The 27,041-nt window shown below is 37.1% G+C and overlaps 2 protein-coding genes across 3 annotated transcripts in view; one reads left to right on the top strand and one right to left on the bottom strand.

Annotated features, from left to right (window-relative positions):
- Nucleotides 1-27,041, bottom strand: part of cdh23 (cadherin-related 23) — a 206,589-nt gene that overhangs the window by 13,499 nt on the left and 166,049 nt on the right. For both annotated transcript variants that reach the window (XM_043255698.1, XM_043255699.1), the window contains exons 28-48: nucleotides 26,945-27,005; nucleotides 25,817-25,962; nucleotides 25,351-25,486; nucleotides 23,877-24,265; nucleotides 22,399-22,500; nucleotides 21,475-21,477; nucleotides 21,223-21,372; nucleotides 21,009-21,137; nucleotides 19,993-20,121; nucleotides 18,703-18,930; nucleotides 6,769-6,990; nucleotides 5,676-5,795; nucleotides 5,414-5,594; nucleotides 5,158-5,291; nucleotides 3,919-4,128; nucleotides 3,738-3,845; nucleotides 3,558-3,660; nucleotides 2,851-2,976; nucleotides 2,214-2,417; nucleotides 998-1,456; nucleotides 705-821 (exon numbers count right to left, since the gene is read on the bottom strand). In XM_043255698.1, the coding sequence (XP_043111633.1) occupies nucleotides 705-821; nucleotides 998-1,456; nucleotides 2,214-2,417; nucleotides 2,851-2,976; nucleotides 3,558-3,660; nucleotides 3,738-3,845; nucleotides 3,919-4,128; nucleotides 5,158-5,291; nucleotides 5,414-5,594; nucleotides 5,676-5,795; nucleotides 6,769-6,990; nucleotides 18,703-18,930; nucleotides 19,993-20,121; nucleotides 21,009-21,137; nucleotides 21,223-21,372; nucleotides 21,475-21,477; nucleotides 22,399-22,500; nucleotides 23,877-24,265; nucleotides 25,351-25,486; nucleotides 25,817-25,962; nucleotides 26,945-27,005 (3,457 nt within the window). The remainder of the gene's footprint in view (nucleotides 1-704; nucleotides 822-997; nucleotides 1,457-2,213; nucleotides 2,418-2,850; nucleotides 2,977-3,557; nucleotides 3,661-3,737; nucleotides 3,846-3,918; nucleotides 4,129-5,157; nucleotides 5,292-5,413; nucleotides 5,595-5,675; nucleotides 5,796-6,768; nucleotides 6,991-18,702; nucleotides 18,931-19,992; nucleotides 20,122-21,008; nucleotides 21,138-21,222; nucleotides 21,373-21,474; nucleotides 21,478-22,398; nucleotides 22,501-23,876; nucleotides 24,266-25,350; nucleotides 25,487-25,816; nucleotides 25,963-26,944; nucleotides 27,006-27,041) is intronic.
- Nucleotides 8,231-17,817, top strand: vsir (V-set immunoregulatory receptor). The gene is made up of 7 exons (XM_043255703.1): nucleotides 8,231-8,472; nucleotides 12,789-13,163; nucleotides 13,241-13,303; nucleotides 13,982-14,092; nucleotides 14,331-14,358; nucleotides 14,866-15,038; nucleotides 16,522-17,817. The coding sequence occupies exons 1-7, from the start codon at nucleotides 8,418-8,420 to the stop codon at nucleotides 16,554-16,556; spliced, it is 840 nt and encodes a 279-aa protein (XP_043111638.1). The 5' UTR covers nucleotides 8,231-8,417; the 3' UTR covers nucleotides 16,557-17,817.

Raw genomic sequence — 27,041 nt, 5'->3', positions numbered from 1 at the left:
GGCAAACTAAATTTCTCCCATGCTGCTTTAGTGCTGGACAAGATTGGAAATTCTAGGAAAGAAAACATGACAAACTGGAAGGTGACCACTAGCTTGGTTTCTGGCAAACCTGTTTAACAAGTCAGGTCAAGCTAGTTAATATGCCTGGTTTGGACATACTGTCCTACTAGTGACCAGCACCCAGAGCACATACTGGTCTTTTAAATATACTGAAATGTGATCAATCTTAAATTAATAGGATATATGTAAATAAGTTTGTTTTATTATCTGGACAGATTTGGAGAAATTTAGCATTGCATCTCTTGCTCACCAACAGATTCTCTGCAGTGAACGGGTGCCGTCAGAATGCAAGTCCAAACAACCGATAAAACCAAAAAAATGATCCACAAGTAATGTTAATATGCCACAAGCATATTTGCAATACACCAGCTTTTCTCTTCACAAGACATTAAATTGATGGACTGGAAAGGTGTGGGTTACTTGTGGATTATTTTGATGTTATTATCAGCTGTTTAGACTCTCATTCTGACGGCACCAATTCAATACAGAGGATGCACTGGTTAACAAGTGATTTAAATGCAAAATTTCCCCAAATCTGTTCCAAGAAGGATGGCCTGAGGGTAAGCAAATGAAATAGATACATAATAGATAAATTAATACAGGTGGGAGAAAAAGAGGGAGGGTAAGTTGATTTTTTTTTTTACCATTGGGTACACTGACGGACATGTCAATAATATCACTGGCGTTGTCATGCACTGATACAATGATCTCAAAAGTGGCAACCAGCTCTCGGTTCAAAGGGTTTCGTACGAAAACAGCACCTGAAAATACACAAATATCAGCACAACTCGGAAGTAAAAATCTAAGTAATTTTTTACCATAGAAAATAGTTCTTTATTAAAATATATATATAGTGTATAGTATAGTGTTTAGTATTTAGTTGATGAATTCCAAATGAAGAGCTACATGTGCTGTCTCTTAACACATAATCGCTCACCTGTGTAAAAGTCAATTCCAAATGACTGCTGCAGCCCATCCACTGGATTATTCCCATCATCCTTTGCTTCCACAGAGATGATGTAATACTCCAGACGAGGTCGTAGATCAGGGTCTACAGCGTTGAGTGTAGCTACGACCTCTCCTGGTGGTGTAGACTCGTTAACGCTGATGGTCTGCACTGGCTGTATGAAACGAGGACGGGAGTCGTTGACATCGTCGAGAACGACAGTTAACGTCGCTGTTCCTGAGAGAGAGGGTGTGCCTCGATCGGTTGCTATGACGACTAGACGGTACGAGCTACGCTCCTCTCTGTCCAGAGTAGCATTTCCAACCACGACGGCACCAGAGAGAGCGTCAACGATGAAACGGTCCTGAGCGCCACTGTCCAACCGATACTGCAGCCAACCGTTAGAGCCCGCATCAGCGTCACTCGCCGAGAGCTGTGTTACTACCACACCTGGAAATACAATGATACATAAAACACACACTCTCTACATATTCAATTTTAGTCTTAGTGATTTTAACATTTAAAATGAAACTAAATGACTCCGGTTTGTATTTCTAAGTAATTCTCATTTCTGTTTTTCATAGAAATTTGCATTTCACTTTTTTTCCAGCTTTATTTACATATAAAAACATATGTTTAAATATATTTGAAAATAAACAAATAATTTAAAATACTAACTTACAAATAACATTATTATTATTATTATTATCATCAATATTTATTAGATATTTTTATTAGTATTATAAGTATTAATTATTATGAACAGTTTTAAAGAAAACAAAAATGCCATCTGAAATTTTTAACTAGCATTCATTAGAGTATCAGTAGGCTATCTGCTTAATATAACACTTTAACAACTAACACTTTATTTTGTGGGTCCAAAACATAAAACATATTCTACTAACCCTAAACCTGCCCTAACAGTCTGCTCTGAGAGTCAGTATGTAGTTAATGAGAATTAATTGGCATGTAGTTACAAAGTTACTTACAGTTAGTAAAATGTCTAAAGTGGGCTACTAAAATAAAATGTAAACTTTTCAACTAAAATGAGCATTTTTAGCAGGTATCATTTTAGAAGGCACTTAGAGACTTTTCAAACATTCATTTATATCAGCAAAAACAACACGCTTCCGATTACACTGCAATGAGACCCAACAAACCAGAGTAAGCTAGCTTTTCTACCAGTTCATCCACGAGCATGTCTCACCTGTGGGGCTGTTTTCTGGCAGGTGCACAGTGAAACTGGATGGATTGAAGACAGGTGGGTTGTCATTTATGTCGAGGATGGTGATAGTGAGTGGAACGGTGCTGTTTAAACCTCCCACATCCTCCCCAAGAAGAAACAGCTCCACCCGTGGCACAGAGAACGCCTCCCGGTCCAGCACAGCAGCCCCACGCACTGATACAACCCCTAGAGAAACAGAGAGAGGGGGTGGGAAAGAGAACGTGTCATGAGGGGGAGTAGTGCTTGATTACGAGAAACTCTGTGGGTGTATGAAAGGTGGGAGGACTTGTATAACTGATACCACAGATAATAAAAAAAAACTACATGTTTAACGGAATTGCGTTTTTGCAATTGCAAAATAAAAACCATTTAAAATTTGGTTTTAAATTTATAATCAAAAAGATTGTGTAAGGTTAAATTAAAATTTGATCTTAAAATGTTTCCAACGAGGCTGACACAGTACAAATGACTTTACAAATGGCTTGAGTTTATGATTTTTAACCGATAATTAAATTGACATTTTGCTGTGATATTATCTTCTGAAGACATCAATGTAACTGAATTTGGAAAACGTGAAAATAAGAAACAAAACCAATAGCATCTGTGCTGAACTTCAGACCTGTGCGGGAGTCTATGGAGAAGAGGTCCACTCTGGATCCCAGAAGACGATACCTCACTACTGCATTTTCCCCAATGTCTTTGTCCTCTGCAAGAACTGGGCCGTTTAGAATCAACACAGTGGTGCCTGAAGGACGGAGGGAGAGGGAGAGGGAGAGAGAGAGAGGTTCAGAGATTCTTCAGAGGTTCAGCTTTGATTTTGTGTTAAATCACTGTTCATCCTGTATTTATGTCCCTACAGAGTGTGTTATATTAATCAACTTTGGCTGCCCAAGAGAGTCATAATTTAGTTTTTCATGCTTGCTTTACATGATTATTGAATAATGTCATACTTGGGATGGCACAGAGTCATTCGAATTTTCCACCATTTAAGAAAGAGATTATAAGATATAAGACACAAGTCTTGCTACTGGTGCCTTTATCTTGCTCAGATGGGGTTTAAAAGACAACTAATATTTCTGATTTGACTGCACTAAGATGAGAACAACATCTGAATGAGTTATGAGACTGTAATGTTAGTATTGTCTACTGTAAAGCTGCCATATCCCTGAATCAAATTAAAGTAATAACTGACGAACTGCGACATCGACGGTTTTACTGAAATGAATCAACACTGAACTGAGATAAAGCTTTTCTTTGTATTTTCTTCGAAGAGAGAATCTCTACACGATCTTCATTTCTGAGAGTCAAGATGTGGTTAACAAGAACCTGTGGGTGAGTTTTCACTGATCTCGCCCCTGTAGCTGGATTGGGTGAAGATGGGCCTGTTGTCGTTCACATCCAGCACGGTCACCACCAACAACTCTGAGTCCTGAGCAGAGTGAGAAGTGTCTCATGAGAGTGTTCACCTGATGGTACTGTCAAACCTGGAAATGCTGCGTTGTTTACCCTGCGAGCGATGCGAGGGTTGTCTGGGTTGTCTTTGACGGTGATGGTGAGGCTGTATTCAGCCACTCTCTCCCTGTCCAGAGGTCTGTTCACCTGAACCACACCTGACTGGAGGAAAGAGATCATTGGTCTGTTCACTCATACGTTATTATTTACGTCTCTTACGGTCTATGTCTCTTACGGTCTCATTAATGTAGAATGATCCATCGCTGTTTCCAGCCGTGATGCTGTAGGTGAGGAGAGCGTTGCGGCCGCTGTCCGAGTCTTGTGCCCTCACTTGAATGATGGAGGTTTGGACCGGTGCGCCCTCGCTCACACTGGTGTTATAGGGTAAGTTGAGCAGGACGGGGTCATTATCATTAATGTCCAACACCTGAATGCCCACTACCACCTGACAGAGAAAAACCAAACCACCGAATGAGTTATGGGAAATGTTTAAGTGATTCAGTGCATACAAACACTATATTTAAAGTGTGTATTCATGCGTGATTTAACGCTAACTCTAGATATGAAGCATGATTTTTCCATGGCAGAGGAATGGAAAAGGAAAATTAAAATGGGGATTTAAGGAAAAAAATTTAATTGTGTTCTTTCTGATACAAATTTCATTTGTCAGCAGGTGTGCTGTGTTTGTTTGCAGAGTATCACCATTTTGGCTAAATGTTTTGTGATTATATATCAGTATAAAATAATGAATATGAAAATAAATATGAAAAACATACTGCTATGGTAATATTTTACTGTAAAATACAATTTGAGAATTTAGGAAAAATAATGTAATAATATATATATATATATATATATATATATATATATATATATATATATATATATATATATATTTTACAACTGTAAACCATACATGCTTTATAGATTTGAAGCATTTTCTTTGAACATTTTCAAGTGTGACAAAGAATGGCCAAATAAAGAGTCCAATACAACTGGGGAAAATCTAACTGTAATCGGCCCGATTAATAAAAAACAAACATCAAACTAAAACAACAATAATTCATTTTAGAAATAACACATACCAACGTGATTAATTTCACTTGATGTTTAAAGGAACACTCAACTTTTTTTGGAAATAGGCTCATTCTCCAACTCCCCCAGACTTGGTAAGTTGAGTTTTACCATTCTGGAATTTATTCAGCCGATCTACGATAGCTTTGCATAGATCATTGAATCCAATTAGACCATTGGTGTTCAAAAATGACCGCTGCGTCCAAAAGGATCTCCGACAGACCCTTAACTTAAGTGTTCCTTTAACTTAAAAAATGCAAACTGTTCACAACAAAGGCTTCACAGTGCAATTTCGTATGCCCCAATAATAGCACACTGTCTTCCATGTCTTTCACACATGTACTGTCCCATCAGTTTATACAGAAGAATATGAACTGTAAGTGTGTGTGGGAGCGTTTACCTTTGCGCTGAGCGCTGGCGTTCCCAGATCTTTGGCAGTAATAGTGATGTTGTAATAGGCGATAGTTTCTCTGTCCAATTCTACATCTCTCCTCACTCTTAGCTCTCCCTCAACGGATGAAATTACGAACTCATCTGGGAAAGAAAGAGACAGAAAGAAACATCTTTCATATTTTTAAAGGCAAATATGAACGCTAATCGTTTTTCTGATTTTCTGAAATCATAAATCTGATGTAAATCAGCTATCCATCACACACTTTTCAGGTCTCCTGCGGTGATGCTGTACTCCACTTTCCCATTGGATCCCGAGTCGGCGTCCGTGGCTTTAACAGTCCACACACGTGGGCCCGGCTGACCCTCTGTGATTTCAAACGGACCCTCGAATGGCAACGGGAAGATGGGTGCATTATCGTTCACGTCCACCACGTTCACTAGGACCTGTGGTACAGGTGAGTGTGTGAGTGTGATATAAAGGAATTATGGGGACTGCATATGTGCGTGTAGCAGATACCAACTCACTGTGGTGCTGGAGGTTAGTCTGAACTGAGGTATAGGACACTGATCCGTGGCTGTGACCGTCAGCACATAATGACCATTACTGATCTCATAATCCAGCTCCTTAATGACCACAATCTGACCCTGTGAACACACACAGACACAATTCGAGCACGTACAGCAGTGGAGTATATGAATCATATTTAGGAAGTCTTTTGTGAACTATCACGTCTCTTTTGAATGATATTTTAAATATACTGTTATTCTGCAAGGATGCATGATCGACATTTCAAAATTAAGGACAGATTAAAGAAATATTTCCATTTAAAAAAAAAAAATTATTGGATAATTTATAGGATCATGTGACATTGAAGACTGCTGTCAGAAATTTAATATTGCAAAAATTACAGTTTAAATACATTCAGATAGGAACGTGTTATTTTAAACTACATTAATATTTCAATATTACTGTTTTTTAGCACATTTTTTATCTAATTAATGCAGCCTTGGTATGTCGTCTTTTAAAAAAAACATTTTTTATTTTACAGAGAAACACATACTAATTTAGATTTTTAATATTGGCCTTTTTTTAGGCTCATTTACAGGAAAACTATATATAATCTAATGTTTACTTAGGTCATTATGCAAATTGGTTATCAACAATCTATGCAAACTACAAGTATCTAAATTTAAAAATTACTGGCTACAGTTTGTTAAAACTACAGATATGTAGCACGGGTACATTTGTAGCGATAGCCAATAATACATTGTATCAGTCAAAATGAAATATTTCTTTTATGACAAAAATCATTAGGATACCAAGTAAGTTTTTTTTTAAATTTACTACCATAAATATATAGCCAAACTTCATTTTTTTATTAGTAATGTGCATTAAGATCTTCTTTTGGAACTTTGAAGGCAATTTTCTCAGTATTTAGAATTTTTTACTGACTAACAATCTCAAACTTAGGAGAAGATCCAAATAAAAGTTAATGTTTACCTCGTATACAAACACAATAAAAAAAATCTACCAAACGTGTCTATATAGTGACAGTAAGCACTTCAGTGTCTCTAAACCAATGCTGGGTTCCAGTCTGTCGCCCTCGGACCCCCTCACCGTTACGCTATTGATCTGGAACGTCTGAGCCAGGTTGCCCTTGGAGATGGCGTAACGGATGGTTCCGTTGAGTCCTTCATCAGGGTCGATGGCAGTAACCGTTGCAATAATAGCTCCTACAGTGTTTGGCCCCTCTCTGAGCTCCGTCACATACTCTTCCTCCGGAAACTCGGGCGCGTTGTCGTTTTCATCAATTATACGGACCCAAACAGTGGTGGACGTCTGTGGAAATAGCAAACAATAAAAAGTGAAATCCAACAGGACAGATATGTGCACAAGCCTCTAAAAAGACTCAATGCATTAAAAAAAAATAAAGCTTTTTTCGTTTAAATCGATCAATCAATCATACGTTAGAGTCATCTGTGAATTAGTAAGTAGGGCAATGTTTATGGCCTTTGGGTGAGCATTTGCATGTTTTCTCCTGAAAATACTGCACACGTAGAGTAACCTTTATCTTGTGGTATCATGGTGAACTAGTAGCAAGTTTGAATGTTATTTGCATAACCCGAAAGCCTGCGTGTGTGATGGGAGTTTGCTCATGTGCACATTTTCTCTGGTCTGATGCTATCGATAGGTATCAGATCCCCCTCACAGTTCACTCACTATGACAAAAATTCTAAATACGGTCTCAGAACGAACATCTTAAAAAATTCAGAGGCCTCCAAAGTCTGCATCAAACTTTTCTTTGATTGCTGATAAAAACCCCTGATGGGGACAGCTACCCTACTGAAGGCCCTTTTATGTTTTCATTTATACTGTCGAAAACATTTTTGAGTGATATTAAGAACGCAATGCGTTTCAAATATTAATTCGTATCTGTTCTAAAGCCAGATTAAATAATTAAAACTTTATCTGCAGAATTGTGGAAAAACAGATTTATTAGCATCCTCATTAAATATTATTATATAACATTATATATATGTTTTAATATACATTTATATTTACACAAATTGTTATTGCAGAAAATTAAATGTCTAGAAATGTAATGTAAAAAATAAATACTTCAATATATATAACAATTATATTAAATAATTGTATAACTACATATTACAAAAAATACATAAATTTAAATGGTAATGTTTAAAATAATTATTTTAATTATATTTAAATAGATAATTGATAAAACATTATTTAAAAAAATCATGCTTTAAAGTGCAAATGTTTGATTCACTCTTTTTTTTTTACAGTGTAAGTGGAGGTTATTATAAAAAGTTTTTTTTTTCCTTTATACCACTGCATGTTACAAATAAAACATATCAATAGTAACAATAAAATGATGTTTTAAAATAATTATAGTTGAATTAATTTAAATAGACATCAGATAAAACGTTATTTAAAAACACACGTCATTATATAACTAAGGGACAAACAAAGCAAGCTGAAGTTGCAGTAAAGCAGTGGGAGGAGTGAGAGTTTTGACGGGGGAGGGAAAAAAACACTTTAGTAAAGAAGTGCTTCTTGTTTCACTGCTTTACTTCTGATATGAATCTGGGAAGTTACGTGCAGTAACAGCACTTGAGTTCACAAAACACGGGAATAAGAGGAGGACTGCACAAGATCTTCTGTCACCACAACTGTGGAGAAGGACCTTGGGAATAAGCCGAGTACATTTCTACAGTTTCGTGAACGTCTGCAGGAGATCAGGACTGATGGATGCATTTTGCGCTCTGTTGCTCTGCTTCCATCTCTTAACCGCGTTTCAAGGTAAATCTGCTCTGGGCTTTATTTCTGCGCTAGTCTCACGGAGCTGTTTTCTAATAACCGGGCTGCGCGTGTATATGCGTCACAATGACGTATTCGTCTGTCAGTCGCGTTCTGCGTCTCTTTTAAGTGTTTAACGTCGCGGTTCACGTTTTTCAAACGCTTCGCGATACCCCCGCGTTCGCCGAAACGCCGTTGCGAGTTCTGCGCGAACGGCCCTGAATCTGACATTTGTTCGCTTGTAAAACGTCCTCAAGGCTGGTCGGGCGTGCTCAGCTTGTTTTAACACTGAAAAATAACTTTTCCTTAAGTTTCGGCCTGAAACCAACACTTAACTCTACAAAAAGACAGTCTTCTGTTATATCGATTGTGTAACGTTGTAAAATTCATGCTCTACTTTATTCGACAACTCGATGTACTTCCCTTACATTTAGCTCAGTTGCTCCTTTTAATTTGCTACTGTGGTTCAAACCCGTTTAATTTTGGTCAAGTACGTACATATTTGGAGAAATCATACCGTCAAAAACCTAAAGTTTTGATGCATCTAGTCGCTAAGTTTACGCTTTTCTAGGCGCTGTTAATATACTGTCGTGATGACAGCTCGATTCATTAATATTAACTACTAAAATTAGGCCATTTAATAACCACAGCTGATTGGCTTAAACGTTACTAAGCGATAGTCAGCTAGCGAATCCTAGAATGTTTCAGCTCGTGAATATTAATGTGATTGGCGCGCCTGATTAATATTCATTAGCTAAATTCAGTCAATTCGGCTATTCTTAATTTACTTAGCCAAAACCATTGGGTTTTTTAACGTCTCCTGTAGGAAACGCTATAAAAATATTTAAACACTATAATCACGATGATGTCTCGAATTTAACAGACTTTGAAAACAATTTGCATCAGTCAAAAAAGAAAAAGAAAAAAAAAGTGTGATTTTTTTTTTTTTTTTTTACAAAAATAGTCAGTGATGATGAAAAGCCTGAACACTTTGTGCCAAGTCCTTTAATCACAGTCTGTTATTAATGTAGCATTTCAATCTTGTTTATACATCAGCTTAAACTGGACTTTTTTTTTTTACACGGCCTCCCTTTTAGCCAATCAGAGAAGCCTAGACAAAAAAAAAAAAACATTAATTAAATGGTATATAATGGTAAAATAAAAAAGAATGTGTTTTTTTTTTTTCATTTACCCAACACCAATTTGATAAAGCCATTAATCCATAGACTATGGCTGGCTCCCTATTTAGCTAATAAGTCTATTGATTTTTGTCATTTTACTGTGGTTGGTCTAAAGCCAGACAGTGTGAGATTATCAGGAAGTGGGAGGATGTGCAAAGCTTGTTTCAAGAGAGAAGCTCTTAAAGCTGAGTAATCGTCAGGTCAGTTCTCCATACCAGGGGGTATCGATTCCTTGAGCGAGGGCAAATGATTTTTCTCAAAAAGCCTGGTGGTTTCATCCTAACCAAGCCTGAGAGGACAAGATGTGTTTGAAACAGAGATACAGAGAGTATATTTATTAAAAAGATTCAGGGAGACGGGCAGAAAGGATCCCGGATGGAATGAGCCCATGGATATTGCACCGGGATTACATTCCTGACCCCCTGGGTTTGTAATTCCTAAAGTTCGAAAATACGAAGAGAAGAAAATTATTAATTGAGAACTAAGAAAAAATAACGTCAGGGAAAAAGGATGATGCAACAAAAAGCATCAGTGTTGCTTGCTACAGGAAACGTTAATATTGCTTACTGTTTTTAGCGCTTAAGAACGCAGAGCGTATAAATGATTTGGTTTTCGTTAGTGTAGAATTGTCTATCACTAAAACAATACGTGAAGTTGATACCGATCTGCAGGAGGTTTCAGTTGAAATGGGACGGTCCCTCAGAGTCATGCAGATGGGAGGGAGGTTCTTAGACCCCTATGGCTTTCATTAACACCTTTTAATGAGGCTCTTACACAAACAGCGATACTGAGAAATGAGAATAACATGTAGGAGGGGACTGGAAAAGGGCTTCTTTCTTGAAACAAATACAAAAATGCGCTTCTCACGGCCTTGTATTATTGTCTTCCATGAAGCTCAGTGTTGAAGTCGCTCTCTTAAAATTGTACATGCGTACCGTCACGCTTCAGCAAGTACAGTAAAAGTAGTAAAAGTCATAAAAGTAGTTCACAGTATATCATACGGCTTCAGAGAACCCAGATTTTTTTTTATGCTACTTTGTTTTAAAAATGAACTCAAATGACATGAGAAGTTTTGTGAGGAGCAGTGCCTTTAGATTTAAATTTGACATTTATCAGGTGAACCATTTTAGAGAAGTCAAGATCAGTGTACAACGTAAAAATAATGCGTTATGTTTTAATTTTTTTTGATATAGGCAGCATAAATCACCATTCATTTCTGTGATAAAAAGAAGAAAAAAGTGGTTTCGGTGTCTTTCTCTAAAATGAAGCACATGGTGGACACAGCGACATGCAAATGTGATTCTTCTAATATCAGTAATATGCATCTAAATGTCATTCGTCAAATATCAATAACAAAGTACAGGGTGGATTCAGACATCCATGTAAATTCTGTGACAGATGCCTTTGTGTTGACGTCACAGATAAACACATTTACAGACAGATGCCCTCAAGCGGGGAACGTTTCGTTATTATTCTCTGTCGGATGAGTCTGAGAATGTTCTGGGCTCATTTCATGTTATGTTATCAGTCAACATTAAATCTGAATCGTGCTTACGTTGTCTTGAACCTCGTTTGAACGGGTCATTGGCTTTCATGCTTTTAAAGTAACAGTTTGAATTGGCTCTGCCTCCAAAACACTTTATAACATGCCTTTGATCCAATCCCAACTGGAACTCTAACCGGCACATTTATGTCCAGAGAGCAGGGGTAGTATTTCATCCAGTCACAACAAAGACACGCTGAACCCCTGGCAGCTGCCAGAGCAGATTCCCAGCACAAGATCTCACGGGGTGGAAAGTGGAGCCCTGGACCGGATAATTACGAACGCTGATTGGGAATATGAGGGCGGACGGGGTTTATACGAATAATAGGGAAGGATGGGGTTTGAATTGTATTGTGTCTGTGAGAGAGAGGAACGGACACACCGCCCTGAGTGCACTTTATCACAAAGACGCCGTTTCCTATTGCTCTTCCTGACACACATGCCAGCCCGTAGATTTAAGCTGCGTACATTTAAGTCGCTAAGGGCATCTTAAATAACCGTTTATACGCATGTTTCTTTAAAGTCTATGATTGTAGAAGGCGTCACAGACTTGACAGGCAGCCATGCATTCAAGCAGTCAATATCTAGGTCAGTCATTCATAAATATAGGACATATTTATCCATTCATGAGAAATCTGGGTCTTTCCCATTTCATCTGTCTGGTTGCTAAACATTCAGCTCTGGTTCATAGGGTCTGTGTGTGTGATTAGGGTGTTGGTGTGTTTTGACTATTACAGGATAGGAAACAATGCACTCTGTGTGCCACCCTTCTACACATACACACACACACACACACACACACACACACATTGTTATAGATATAAGAAACTGGGAGGACTGAAGTCCGACACCTGCTGTTGTTTGTTCAATAAAGTGGTGGAAATGATTTGCCTCCGCAGGGCACACAAAGTTTCACAAAGCTTGTTTTTTTAAATTTCTTAAATTACCGTTATAGTAGTCTGGTATACATTTTTAAGGAAAGCAACTCTTATACAGCTACTGATGTGAATGGAGTTAAAAAAAAAGCACCCATTTCAAGCAGGAAGTTCATCATAACACACACATACCGCAACAATTACAAATATCGATTGATTTTTGGTAAAAACTTAATTAATGGCTTGTTCAATGAGACTTTTTAAATGCGTGACTACATTTTCGCACTGATCGAACATTATTTCAAAATAAAGACAACTGCTAAAGTCTAGCCGCAGATACTGCAGGAAACAAACTCTGATAGGCTTGCAGAGATGCACATGTGGTCAGCTGACTCTAAAGTGCCGAACTTCACACACTGCAAGTACCAAATACACGAGGAACTAAGCAGTTAAGGGCAAGAAATCCACAGATATGTTCTGACATCAAACAAACAAAAGTTGCCTTTATGAATGAATAGTCAAATTCAAAACTTCTAATTCTGATTTAAATATTTTCAATGTATTCTCGTTTTGGGGGAGGGATTCGACTTACAGCAGCTTTACAATTGTCTGTACTAATTGAGCTGGTACGTTTATGATCCAAAACATCGCACACATCTAACAAAAAAATATTTTCTTATATATATAAAAAATGACTGTTTTCTCTCTTTTTCTCTGCAGTGAGCGGCGAGCGTCACTCTTTCAGTGTCTCTGTGCCACATCGGGTCTACGAGTGTCCTGAAGGGGCCAATGTCACGATGATGTGTCTTCAGTCTGGAGACAAGGTTCATTCGGGGGACAAGATGTGGAACACCTGGCTCTTCACACCTCGCTCGCAGGAGCACTGCCACAAGGGCGTGCATCCTCGCGGGTCCGGTCACTCCAACAACGCGCTGGGAGTGGAATACACGGGCAAAGGCAGCAAGTCTTTCTCCATCTTTTTGCAGAACATCAGCTACAGGGACCAGGGCAAATACTGCTGTCTGCTTCTGGAAGTTAACAAGCAAAAGGTGGAGCAGGAGGCCCGGGAATTCATCTACCTGAATGTAGTGCCATGTAAGTGAGCCAGGAGGTCAGGCGTGATGTTTATGTATCCTGCTGTTGCCCGATCTTAACCTGTCCCATTTCCACAGCGATGGGACATGCTCACAACAGCAGTCTGAAGTGTTCGGACTGGTCTCACGGCCCTTCAGATGGTACGTTTAACACCACACACAAATAAAAATATGGCTCTAATAAGTGTTAAAACATGAAAAAAAAAAAAAAAAATCACACTGTCCAAGTGGCATCTGTGATTGACTGATGCTACAGTTTTTCTGAGAACTACTTTTGTTCCATGAAAGTTCCCTTCGACTTCACAAATATAGTTTTGGGAATAAAATAAGTAGAACGAGTCTGTCTGACAATGTAAAAATAAAAATGACTTAGGATAGTTCACCCAAAATTAAAAATTCTCTCATCATTTACTCACTCAAACCTTTAAGGTTTTCTTTCTTCTGCTGAACACGCACAAAAAAGATATTTTGAAGAACCACATTGTACATCCAATCTGTACATGGAGCCACATTCTTCAAAATATCATCTTCTGTGTTCAGCAGCAGAAACGCATAGAGCTTTGGAGAGTTATGTTCGCAAAGTTTTCAGAGTATTTAGTGAGGTTTTTGCGATTCAACACGGCACACAGACCTTAGATCTATTGTTTTTTCCTTTTAAATCCAACATCTTTTTAAGCGATGTGCTCGTTCTAGTTTTTCTATATAAAGTAATATGCAAAGTGGCAGCTTCTTGCAACAGCAATCAAGCATTTTAAGTGTGAATTTTCACTTTTCCACCAGTAACGTCTCAGTATTTTTTTTTTCTTTCTTTTTTTCCAGACTCGGTGGCTGAAGGTCTGGCTATCGCTGCCTGTGTCGCTTTCATTCTGTGCCTCCCGCTCATACTGATGCTGGTTTACAGACAGAGACAAACAGTAGAGCGACACAGACGTGAGTACACACACACACACACACACACACACACACACACACACACACACACACACACACACACTTAGTCATGCACTTCTCACACACTTACTTTGACCTACATTGTGTGTGAGAGAACATTGCTCATGTCCCGCTCTCCACAAACTGCTGATGAGAGTACAGTAGCTGCACTTATTGTTTTAAAGAGACTGCATTTCCTTTCTCACCATGAACCATTTCCCATTCCTGTTTTTATCAGGTGCACACGAGCTGGTGCGTATGGACAGGTGAGTTTCCTCAGTGACCAAAATACTTAGAATAAACAAGGGATATTTGGATGAATCTCACAAAAACATACAAATTGAATTTCGCCTTTTAAATAATATAAATAAATAAAAAAACACCACTGGTTATAAGTAATTAATCTATCTTTTTGTATTGTGACGGTATTTTAATGTTAAGAAACTATTATCTTTCTCCTAAATTACAATTCTGCAGATAATTTTTTTCTTGAATAAAGTAAATAATTACTGTAAAAAGCATGACTTAGAAACAGTGCAACAAATACTGTAATTTATAAATATATATATATATATATATATATATACAAATATAGTTTTTCATTTATTTTTACGATTATAAGGATTTTTACAGGAAATAATTAGATAAATATCTAAAGGAAAATGTACTTAATGTTTATGAATTTCACAATGTCAAAAAAAAATGCTTAAATATTTTAAATGTGTTTTAATTTTGGGGTGGTATTTATTAATTTATTATCTCACTCTCTCTAGTGAAGCACAGGCTCATGAGAACCCAGTGTTCTTGGGAGATTCTCCACAGCCTAAAGTCCGGACTGTATCCCAAATAATGAGGCAGTCCTCTGAAACAGGACGGCACCTCCTCTCGGATCCCGGAACTCCGTTCTCTCCAATCATACAAGGAGAACTGTTCTTCCCAGCACAGGGTATGACTCTTACACACACAACTGTAATCCAACTCCAGTTAGTTTGCTAAAGCTCGTCACCGCTATGCAGGTGACAAGAAACACCTGGAGAAGCTCTACACACAAAATAATGTACATACACAATTGTAAACATATGAGGCACATTTTGTTTCTTCCTCATGGTAAGCGTAGGATGTAGCCACAGTTTCAATGTGAAACGAGCACATGCGCAAATCTGCACGCAATCAAACAAAACCCAGAATCTGGTGTGTAGGCGAACGATATGAGGTCCAGCTCAGGCTCCACGCACACAGACAAACGCCTCCTACTCTAACCTTCAATTCAGCGGAATCTACAAAATGTCAATTTCCCCTTTTCTCCCTCATTTCGCAACACTCATTTCTGCTTCTCTGACGGCCAACATGGATTCTGAGAAACCGAGAATGTGTGTGTGCATGCATGCATGCTTTCATACGTGTTTCTTCATTACACACGACCTACTGGCACATGCACACACAGATCTGTATTCCCCCACAGACACGTTAATGTCAGAATTAAACAAGCTTGCAAACATTAAACCTAGTTAATGTGACTTTTACTTTAATACTGAAACATCAAAAAAAAAATTGGATCACAAAAAATGGGTAGTCAGCTAAAAAAAAGGAAAGTTGTAACCAAAAACGTTATTGTATTTTGACAGATTGTGAAAACACACAGATTTTAAAATGATAAAAAAAGAAGGTTTGCATAGTAAAAAAAAAAAAGATACGCAAGATTTTGAATTGCGAAATATGCGAGTATGTTTTTCTTCTAAGTTTCCACTATTGAAATGCTTGCAAGATGATATATTTACTTACAAATATTAATTATTATAAATGCCGATTATGATTAAGATTATAATGAGGATAATTTTTCCGTGACATATTTTGATTATGAGAATGTGGTGTAAAATGTTCTTAATAAACCCAGAAATATGTATTATAAACATGAGAATAAATGGGATTATTCTCATTTCGTGTTGAGTTTGAAATATACAGGAAAGAGAGTTTTCCTTGCTATTTTGAGATAAATTGCATAATAAACAACTTTCCTGCAGATCAAATAGTAAAACATGACACTAGCATGTGTCAAAATCATCCATTCAGTTCCTAAAGAATGTAAAAATACAATGTAAGTTGCACTGCCACATGCATAAACGGAAGATAATTATGCGCGATCTAAAACTGCTATGTAAACATAAGTATTATAGTAATCATTATAGTAAGCAATTGCTATGAACTGTAAATTAAGTATTTTATACTTCTCAGCACAACAATATGGTCCGCCCACAACAGCACACATTTTATATGTAAAGACAAACGAAAACAGAGCGCATTTAATTCTAACTTTAAGTCTAACTGTATAGATCAGAGAAAGAGTGAAGAAAAACAGTACCTAAACTAAACTATGGTTTATGTAACATTATAAGCTAATAATTTTACTGTTTTTTTTTTTTTTTTTCCAGGAACTATCCCTGAATCTCCCAACTTAATGGACTAAAACGTGTCACGCTCTCCCCAGGAGCATCGAGTGCTTCTTCCATCTCCTCCACATCATCATGTCTCTTCCTGTCCTCTGCAAAGATGATGAGGACGGACCCACCCCAAAAAACGAGAACTGAACTCTCCGCTATCACGGTGGGACCCCTTATCTGGTTGGCGTCTGTGTCTGTCTGCTGACTTAAATGGGTTTCCCGAGAAGGAAAATCGGAACGTTTCACAAGTTAGGGTATCAGGGAGAACACGATTTCATGAAGAGGAGCCAAAGATTTTCTTTCGTGGCCTTTGAGTTGAACATTTTTCAGCTAAGCAGTTTGCACACATTCCTGTTCACCACGTGCTTCGTGTCAGTCATACTGTGGTTTCATTTGCACTTAAAAGACCGTTTTACTCTCTTTCATTTTTCTATCCCCATCCTCACCTCCGTTCCCAATGAAACGGTCACTTCATCCGCTTACTTCTAGGGATGTATTAATACCTCATTTTTCACTCCTCTTTTACCCATCTCTATACTGATTTTCCTTCACACTCAATAAGGATGTTTGTGCCAAAGTACTCAGTTGTCACTTTATCACTGAAATGGTGCCAGTGCTGGTCCCAAATGAGGTTCTCGGCTGGAATATCTGCAATTTTGCTTTAAAATGCTAAATAGTTGATAATACAGTGTCTTTATGTAACAGGCCCAGATTGAGGCCAGCACCGGTACGTTTGAGTGGAAAAGGGATGTTCTCAGTACACTCACCGTCAGACCTGCTGAGAAACAATGGGCTATTAAAAACCCTTGTGTGGTTAGTGTGGTGCTTTTATGATGTATGTAGCTTAAAAATGAGTTCTGCCAGAATGAATGCAGAATTTTTTGTGGTAAATGTCTTACGTGTCCCATGTCACTTGCGGCTTTAAGGGGCCAGAGGGCTCATAAAACAAGATTTTCTATATATTTTGTATTGACTTTTTAATTGTGTGTGTTTCTATTATTCAAAATACAAAAAAGCAAAAAGCTTTTAATCCACTGCCATAAAGAGCCACTTCAATCCACTGCCAAAACTTTGCTTTGTGTATGAATGGATAGTTTATAGGTGAATGACTGGAAATATTGGAATTATGTTGATAATTATGAACCTGTTTGTACATTTAAAAGTTGCTCGTGTGCCTGTACAAAGTCAATACCGTATATGTAGCTCTAGTGGCAACGCTGTGACAAAATCAATTGCTTATATTTTGTTTCATAAAAATACAAATAAATAAAAAAAGTTCTGTTGAGAGATGAGAGTCCTTGTGCCATGTTTATGCAACAAATAATCTCTTCAATCACACGGTAGTGTCTGAGACAGCAGACAGTCAACTGATGGGTAATGGACCTATTAACCATTATAGGGAACTTACCCAACTTCTACAAAAAAATAAACACTTTAACTAGTATAATGCTGACCTCTTCTGTTGTTCAAGTTAATGTATCATCTCCCTGTTTAAAGGAATAGTTCACCTAAAATAAAAATTGTCATCGCCATTGACTTTCATATTAGGAAGAAAATACTTCAGAAGTCAATGGTGACCCAAAACAGCCTGGTTACAACTATTTTTCAAAATATCTTCCTTTGTGTTCTGCAAAACAAAGAAATGTATACATATTTGGAACTATTCGACGGTGAGCAAATGTTGGCAGAATTTTGGGTGTTATTTGAAAGTCAACATATCCCTAAAATTTAGTTTCAATCTGTAGCTTTTTGAGCACTCAGCATCTATTAGATGGTTTTAGAAAGTAGATACAGATACTAGAGGCCCAAAAGTCACACATGATGAAACCCAGACCGCTGTGAAGTTCACAACAGGAATCAATGAGCTCTAAAGAGTGCAACTTCCTGTTTCAGAAATAAGGCAGGTTGTGGTTTCCTGTTTTTGCTGTTTAGTTGTTCAGTAAGGCCTTTTCAAAGAGTAAATGTAGTATCTTAGTATCTTAAAAAGAAAAGGTAAAGGAAAAACATATGCTGCATTAATAATGTACGGTTGGCATTTCATTAAATCTACTGAGATCAGACTGGCTCTTGAAGTGTAGGCTAATACTTTTCTCCAACCCATGTGGTCTTAGGGAATACATTAGAGATGGAGATTATTTTGAGGATAGATTACAAAGAAAAACAAGCACTTACTGATAAAGGCGGCGTTCCATCATCTTCCACAGTCACAGTGAGTGTGTACTGCTGCTGTTTTTCTCTGTCAGGAGGTGACGGTCGGGTCACTATCTCTCCCGTCATACGGTCCATTCTGAAGGTCAGGTCCTGGTTGCCACCGGTGATGTAGTACGACAGCATGGCGTTGGGTCCGATGTCGCGATCCGTTGCTACGACACGCAGAACTGACGTACCGCCACCCACATTCTAAAACACACATAGATCTTATTTTTATGCATAATTTTCTGTTATATACCATATATTAGATTTCATCCCTTTTTTTTTTTTAAGATTTAACGACTCGCTAGCATAGGACAGTGTGGAAGGGACAAGAAATGGAGGGGTTTTTGAAGTTTTCGAACTCATAGCACAACGTGTGTGTGTGTGTATAATAAAATGTATAATGATTAACCACATACAAAATAAAAGTTTTTATTTACATAATATATGTGTGCATACGGTGTATATATACAATATAAATGTAATATACAATATAAAAACATGTATATAACAAAATTAATTATATATATACATATATAAATATATATATTGTAAAAATGCAAATATATATATTAAATATTACATGTTTATACATGTAAACGGATAAAAATATACTGTGTGTACATTTATATAAACATAATAAATATACACAGTACACAGATATATTATAATTCATTCTAACATTAATAATTATTAAAATTATTATACCTAAACTATCTTAAAAGTTTGATAATAATAAAAATATATACACATTTTTAAAATTAAATGTATAATATTTATACTGTAATTAATTATAATATATAATTAAATTTTAGTTTACCTTTTTTTGCTTATAAACAATGTTTTATTCTGATTTTTTATCTTTTTATCTTTCTGATATTTATTAGGCAGTTATTTTTTCTCCCCATTCTGCAATAAAAATGTGTGTAATAACCTTATTAATTACCTTATTTATTAGTTATAAATATACACCCTACATCCTAGTTCAACCCTACATTTTTTCTATTCTATAGCACACTTGCGCATACAATTTATTTTATTTTCAGGGGTTTTTTTGTTTATATGTATGGTACGTGTATATATGTATGGCATTTTATTCACATCTACGTTTTATTATCTGTGTGTTGTTGTTCCTGTGTACTAGAAAACAAACTCCCTGTGTGTGCAAACATACTTGGCAATAAAGCTCTTCTGGCACACATTTGAATGATTAACACCCAGACTCAGTGACGCTGATCTCACTGGTTTAAGGTGCGCTGTAGTTCTGACCTCATTGACGCTGACGTTGTACCCACGAGGGCTCTGCAGCACAGGAGGGTTATCGTTCACATCCAGAATATTCACAGTGAGTGACACGTCTGTGAACCTCGGAGGGGAGCCGTTATCCATCGCCCGCACCTGATCCAAACGCATTAACACACACAGGAATCCAGGAGGACATCGGTAAACCTATATCCATATACCTCAGAACTAATTATGCAAAGTGTACTATTTATAACTTTACAAGGAAACGTGTACAAAGTCACGCAACGCACACCCTGTATAGTTATGTGTGGAGTGGTCAGGCAATCGAAAAGACATTTTCTAATTCAAAGGGAGATGTCTGCATGTCTACTTCCTGGACAGTACATATTTTATTAGATGTATCTATTTTTTAAATGCATGTATTAATTTTTTTAATTACTTGTATTAACTTTGGGGTTGTTAAGTATTATGCTTTATGCTCAGCGATATTATTGATCAAAAATAATATTAAGAAATATTACAGTACAGTTTAAATATCCGTTTTATAATTGAATATATTTTAAAATGTAGTTTATTCCAGTGATGCAAAGCTGAATTTTTAGCATCATTACAGACTTCGGTGTCATGTGATCCTTCAGAAATCAGTTGAAAATCCCGATTTGCTGCTTAAGAAACATTTCTTATTATTATGAATGTCAAAATCAGTTTTGCCCCTCTTAATATAATAATGCATATTACCACAATAAAATGTTTTCAAGATGCTTTCATAAATAGATATATGAATTTATTTGAAATATTATTCTTTTAAATAACATATGTTTTTACTCTCACTTTGATCAGTGTCCTCAATCCATAATAACTAAAAGTATTAATTTCTGTGCAAGAAAACAAACGACTTTCTCGTATGCTGACACATTTAAACAGTTATGCATATGTCTAATGTAACATTGTTTTTAAAAGCTACGGAGCATGTGTACAATATAAAATGCTTTCTAGGAAGTCCTTAGAGTTAGTCACAGTGTGTGTAGTGTTGCTCTCACTTTAAGCAGGTAACGGTCCACAGCTTCACGGTCAAGTAGGGCGTTCAAGTAAACTTCTCCATACGTATTATTGGCCGTTTTGATTTTAAACACATCCTGCATGTTCCCTGCAATCAAGGTGAAATTTACCTAAAAGAGACAAGAGGGTGATGGAGGCGGGGTTACAAATGATTGACAACTATTTGATATTGTTTTGAATATTTTTCTTGCGCACCAGTCCATTTCTTCCAGCGTCTTTGTCCCTGGCCAACACAACCGCAACTCTCTGACCAACTGGTGTGTCCTCTGGAATATTCACCGACAAATCCGAAGTGATGTCAAACTCTGGGCTATTGTCGTTCTCATCAAGAATGGTGATTGACACCTGTCAAAAGAATTATTAATCATTTTATGTTGAAAACTATTTTTATGGTAGAATATTAAAATGTGTTGCATAAAAAGGATCTGCTGAATAAGAATCACTCACCTTCTACAAATGTGCATTAAAAAGGAAATTAGAAAAAAACAAAAGAGGTTAAATTACTAATTTATACAGTACATCGTAATCGTGTTTTTATATACATTTCTCATCACCATCACAGATATGAAAATGTGATTAAAATTTGATTACCTTGAGGCAATCCAAGATGTAGATGAGTGTGTTTCTGCAGCGGAACAGATTTGGAGCACTTTAACATTACATTTCTTGCTCATCAATGGATCCTCTGCAGTGAATGGGTGCCGTCAGAATGGGAGTCCAAACATCAAAACAACACAATCCACAAATAATCCACAGAAACTATTAAAGTGTTTAAACTTTAAAAAAGTGCTTAAGAGTCCATAATCCATAATAATGTTTCATCCAGTGGAAAAGTCCATCCCCTGTTGTCCGCTCACCAACATATTAGTTTAAAACTGTTTCCTCTTATAAACAGTACCTGATCTGTGCATATTTTGACTGGAGAAAGCAATATTATGGATATAGGACTTTTTTACTAAGAAGGAATAGTTTGAAAACCTCAGTTATGACATTTATTTGGTTATTAGAAGCACCCATGCACGAAATGTTAATTGATGGACTAAAGCTTAGTCGATTACTTGTGGATTATTGTGATGTCACTCTCTTTCTGACGGCACCCATTCACTGCAGAGGATCCACTGGCAATTAAGTGATGCAGTGCTGCATTTATCCACATCTGTTCTGATCAGTATCTCATCTACATCACGGATGGCCTGACGAAGGTACGTTTTCAGCATTTTAGCATTTTTGGATGAACTATTCCTTTACTTTAATAAACAAGATCATATTGGGAACAATTCAGAATAAGAAACAAATGATGTGTGCTTCTCTGTAGTAAGGCTTTAGCGAGATTGGCCTACGGACTGAACAGATCATAAAAAAACACATTACCACAGTGGAGCCTCTCTTAGGTCCTCCATCATCGGCCACAACAGTGAGAGTATATGAATCGCCCTGCTCTCTGTCCAACAATCCTGTCACAGTAATACGTCCCTGAAGAGCACACAAAAAAGCTTTCTTATTTTAAAAAGTACATTTTGCACAAAATCTTTGCTAGACTGAATTAAATAAGAGTTATTTTTTCAACAATGAAAGACAATCTATAGGTTTTTGCCACTTGGATTATTCACACCAATCAGGATTTTTCGCTGTGTCAAGCTGATAAAACAAGCCCATTCTAAACCTATAATGTGTAATTTTCCCTACTACTTCTGTTTACCTTGCAAGAAATTAGATTCCTTATATTTTACGACAGACCTAAATTATACACAGATTTTTTTCAAAAAAACAGTTAAACAGAGTAAGAGACCAACAATAACCTGCTGACTACTTGATTTACTCCATCACTATGAGTTAGGACAGTGGTTTTCAAACCCTGAATCACCAGAATGATTAAAATGTAATAATTATGATCAAAACTCAAATAAGAAACTGATTAAACCAACACACCAATAATATGTAAATAAGCGGCTGCCGCGCCACAGAAGAATCAAATTTGCACTTGAGCTGTTTTCTCAGTGTTCAACATTGTAGCAAATCAAAGACATATCTGTTGATCTCTAAAATCAAAGGGCAGTCAAATGAGTTTTAGTCCGTTAGAATCAAAATGTGTGTGTTCTTGTTCAGTCCAGACTTCTGACAGCTTGCAAATCCTCTCATTATTATTTGTGATTAAGGAAGCCCTCTTTTTTTTTCTTGTCGCTGTATTCTGTATTAGTTTTTCATGCTTGTAAGAGGACCAATTGCAGAGTACTTGCAACAACATTTTCAAAAGGACGTCGGCATATTCTCTCAAAATCGCAATGACTGACATAGTTATAAATATAACCATGAACTGGCTAAAATATGGTACGTCAAAATAGATGTGCAAGCACACCTCACTAATTACTAAGAGTAATTTGATTTTGTAACGACATGCTTAGATCCGTGCACAAAAGTATATACGTTTTCTATGTGTATCGATGTTTGAAGTTTGCTCAATACAAATAATATTGTTACAGTTGAACCACTGATGGCAGATGGGACTATTCTGATGATGTCTTTCATACTTTTCTGGACCTTGACAGTGTTCATTACTCGGCAGGCAATGAAACGGCTCCCGGTTTTCATCCAAAACATCTTAAATTGTATTCTGAAGACAAACAAAGCTTTTATGGGTTTGGAACAATATGGGTGTAAGTGATTAATGGCAGAAGTTGAGTAACCCTCTAAGACTGCTTAGCTTAGTGATTGCTATCGGGATATAAAGAGACTTTCAACCAGCATAACAGAAAATGTTTCTGAACCAAATCACCTACCTTGCTTTTAAAACCACACTCATTTTTGATTCTTTCAAAATGTCTTTTGAGATATACATCAAGTTTTCTCACCGTGACACTGTCAATCTTAAAGAGCGCCAGAGCAGCGGGTGAGGTGTCGGGGTCGAAGCGGTACGTCAGCTGGTTCAGGTTATCGGCCGACTGCGCCTTCACCTGAACAACCTCTGTTCCTGTGGCGATGTTCTCTCTCAGCGATACTTCATAACCGGCTGATAGAAAGGCCACAGCTTCATCCAGTTCATTGAGTAAAGTTACATAGACAGTGCAGTAGCCGCGGTGGAACGGTGGAGACTGATCTGTGGCCGAGATGTTCATTAAATAGCTGGTCTTGGTCTCGTAGTCCAAGTAATCCACAGTGGTCACCAGACCAGTACTCACATCCACCTCAAACTTACGATCAGAACCAGAGACCAGAGCATACGCTACAGCACCCCCATCACCTAAAATAAGAGAGATTAGTAAGATTTTTCTTTAAGGAAATTATTATTTTTGTAATCCAGAAGAGCTAAGGAAACATCCCCAAAATGCTTAAAAAAAAACCTACCAGCGAAGCTACAGTACTCTTAAAATTTGACAAAAAATGCTGTAAATGAGGATGCTGTCAAAAACAATGTCATAAACAGATTTTATTTATCAGTTAACTTCTATTAACTAAACTAAATCAACATTTTGTGTGACCATCATTTGTGTTTAAAACAGCTTTTTTCCCCCGGTGCAGTTGTACATTTTTCCAGGTAGCTTTGAAAGGTTCTTCTGGGTTTAGTCTGCATCAGTTTGTTGTGTTTCTTCATGTCATTCTCGACAGACTGGATGATGATCAGATCTCTGTGTGGAGCACTGGCTACTGCAGACTACTTGTGCAATCAAAAATCTCTCTGGATTATTACAATGAATGAGAATAGGAGTGTTTGATATATAAGAAATATAGAAAAAGGTGGTGAAAATACTAGTGTTCTCATAACTCTGGTCACCACTGTATTACTGTTCAATTCATGCATTTTTAACATATGAAATTAACATTAAAATGTTATTTATATATATTTTTAACATGTTTATTATTATTATTATTATTATTATTATTAGTTCATATTTAAAATGACTACATTGATAACTAACTGCCTAATTTTATTATTTGAGCTATTTATTTATATATAGTATCAGGACTGAATTAGGCCTGTGAAGACATAGATGGTTGGACGTCTGTCCAGTTTATGACATGCTGGACATTCTCTAAGAGGAAGTGAAACATGGAAGCAGATACAGACACAAGCAGAAGTGCAATAGCAATGTTGTGATACAGTTTGGCATTAAAAACCAATGGAAAAATACAACACAGCTTGAGCTATGTTAGGTGCATGACTCACACAGACTTAAAAAAAGGTCAAAATAAATGAGAAGTGCTATGAATACACAAATATAGCTCTCACAGATGTTTCTATCCGGCAAATTCAGCTCCTCAGCGAGCTAGTTCGGGCCACAAACACATACAAAAGACAAGAAGAGAGCGTGTTTCCGCAGGCTGTACCTGTGTCTGGGTCCGTAGCTCGGACCACTACCACAGAAGTCCCGATCCCAGCAGTCTCTCTGAGCCCCAGGCGATTGTACTGCGACTGAGTGAAGACTGGAGTCTCGTCATTCACGTCCTCCACATACACGATCACCTAGACACAAACCCACGATCACAGTCTGATTCACAACACACACATTATACTCAGCACTCGTCTTTTACAACGTTCAGGTTATTAAACCAATGTTAACTATGTAAAGCATTTTTTAGCAACCTTGCATTCATATCTGGATCTGTTTTGATATGCAAAACACACTTCACCTTTTAATCAGTTCCTGACGGATTAAATCAAGTCCTTTCTTTATCACTGAACATGAAGCATAATGCAGTAATTCGCACGACCTTTAATAAAAGGCTGTTGATTAAGTAGCTTTGAATGGGAAATTCTAGGTTGTGTTGCATTATTTTTCCCGCACAAACACACCCTGACAGAGCTGCGCATGCTGCCCTGGTCACTGTTGTAGGCCTCCACCTCCAGCACATGAGAGCTGCGCGTCTCTCGGTCCAGAGCCACAGTTCCTCTGCTGATGAGTCCAGACAGATTGTCCACAGTAAACTGACCATTGTTGCCTAAAGAAAACAGTACATAAAGGCCGAAGTTGCTACAGTATTAGATAGAGTCTCTATTTACATAAACGTGTCATGTTCCTAAAAGTAAAGAGAACTGGAATGGATGCCAAACATCAAAATTCTGACTTTAATTCTGTGCATAAATATTGCAAATCTAACTTTTTTCTCTGAATTCCAAATTAAGAGGCATTTCACAATAGTTTTTTCCCCCTCTGTCAATTACTAGTAGTGCCTTTTCATCCCCCATGTTAGGTTTCTTTTCACAATTAAAAAAAATAATCTCACAATTCAAGCTTTTCTTCTTAGTACTGAGGTTGGTAACACTTTATGTTGATAATTCATTTTAGACATTCCTTTAACAGCAAGTACGCTTAAGTCAACTCAGTCGAGTGTTATATTGTCTGCTTAATAACTTCTAGAACTATATTTTGATGGATCCATAACATACCGACTATCAGAAACTTTATTAACTCTAAACCTACCCTAAGAGTCTACAGAGTTAGTAGACATGAAGTTGCAAATGAGTGAGAATTAGTTGGCATGTAGTTCACATGTAGCTACAAAGCTACTTATAGTTAGCATAATCTCAAAAATCTAAATAATGTGTAACCCTAAGGTTACATTTCACTTCTTTTCTTCTTCAGAATGTTAAGTTTACATCTCCCAATTCTGAATTATATTTTGCAGTTCGGAGAAAAACAGTCAGAATTGTCCTACGTAAACTCAGAACTGCAAGGCAAAAAGTCGCAAATGCTTTTATTCATTCATTCATTCATTATTTTTAATCTGTGGTGGAAACAAGTTTCCACGTTTATCCTTCAGTACGTACAGTATGCCACAGATGACTGAAAATACTCTAAATATTAATTGAAAGATTTTTCTTTTACCCTTTTTTGGACATTAAATAATGTTGGTTCGTTAGTGTAGTCTGAACAAGGCACTGAAATGTGACATCAGGGAAACAGGAAGCATAAATAGTTACCGGAGAGAATCCTATACAGAACTCTTCCATTCTCCCCCTGATCTGCATCTGTGGCTTGAACCTGCAGACGGACATAAACACACGTAACCACATCGAG

This window comes from Puntigrus tetrazona, chromosome 13 (assembly GCF_018831695.1).
Source record: "Puntigrus tetrazona isolate hp1 chromosome 13, ASM1883169v1, whole genome shotgun sequence".
Lineage (NCBI taxonomy): Eukaryota > Metazoa > Chordata > Actinopteri > Cypriniformes > Cyprinidae > Puntigrus > Puntigrus tetrazona.
This window is presented reverse-complemented; position numbering and strand designations above follow the sequence as displayed.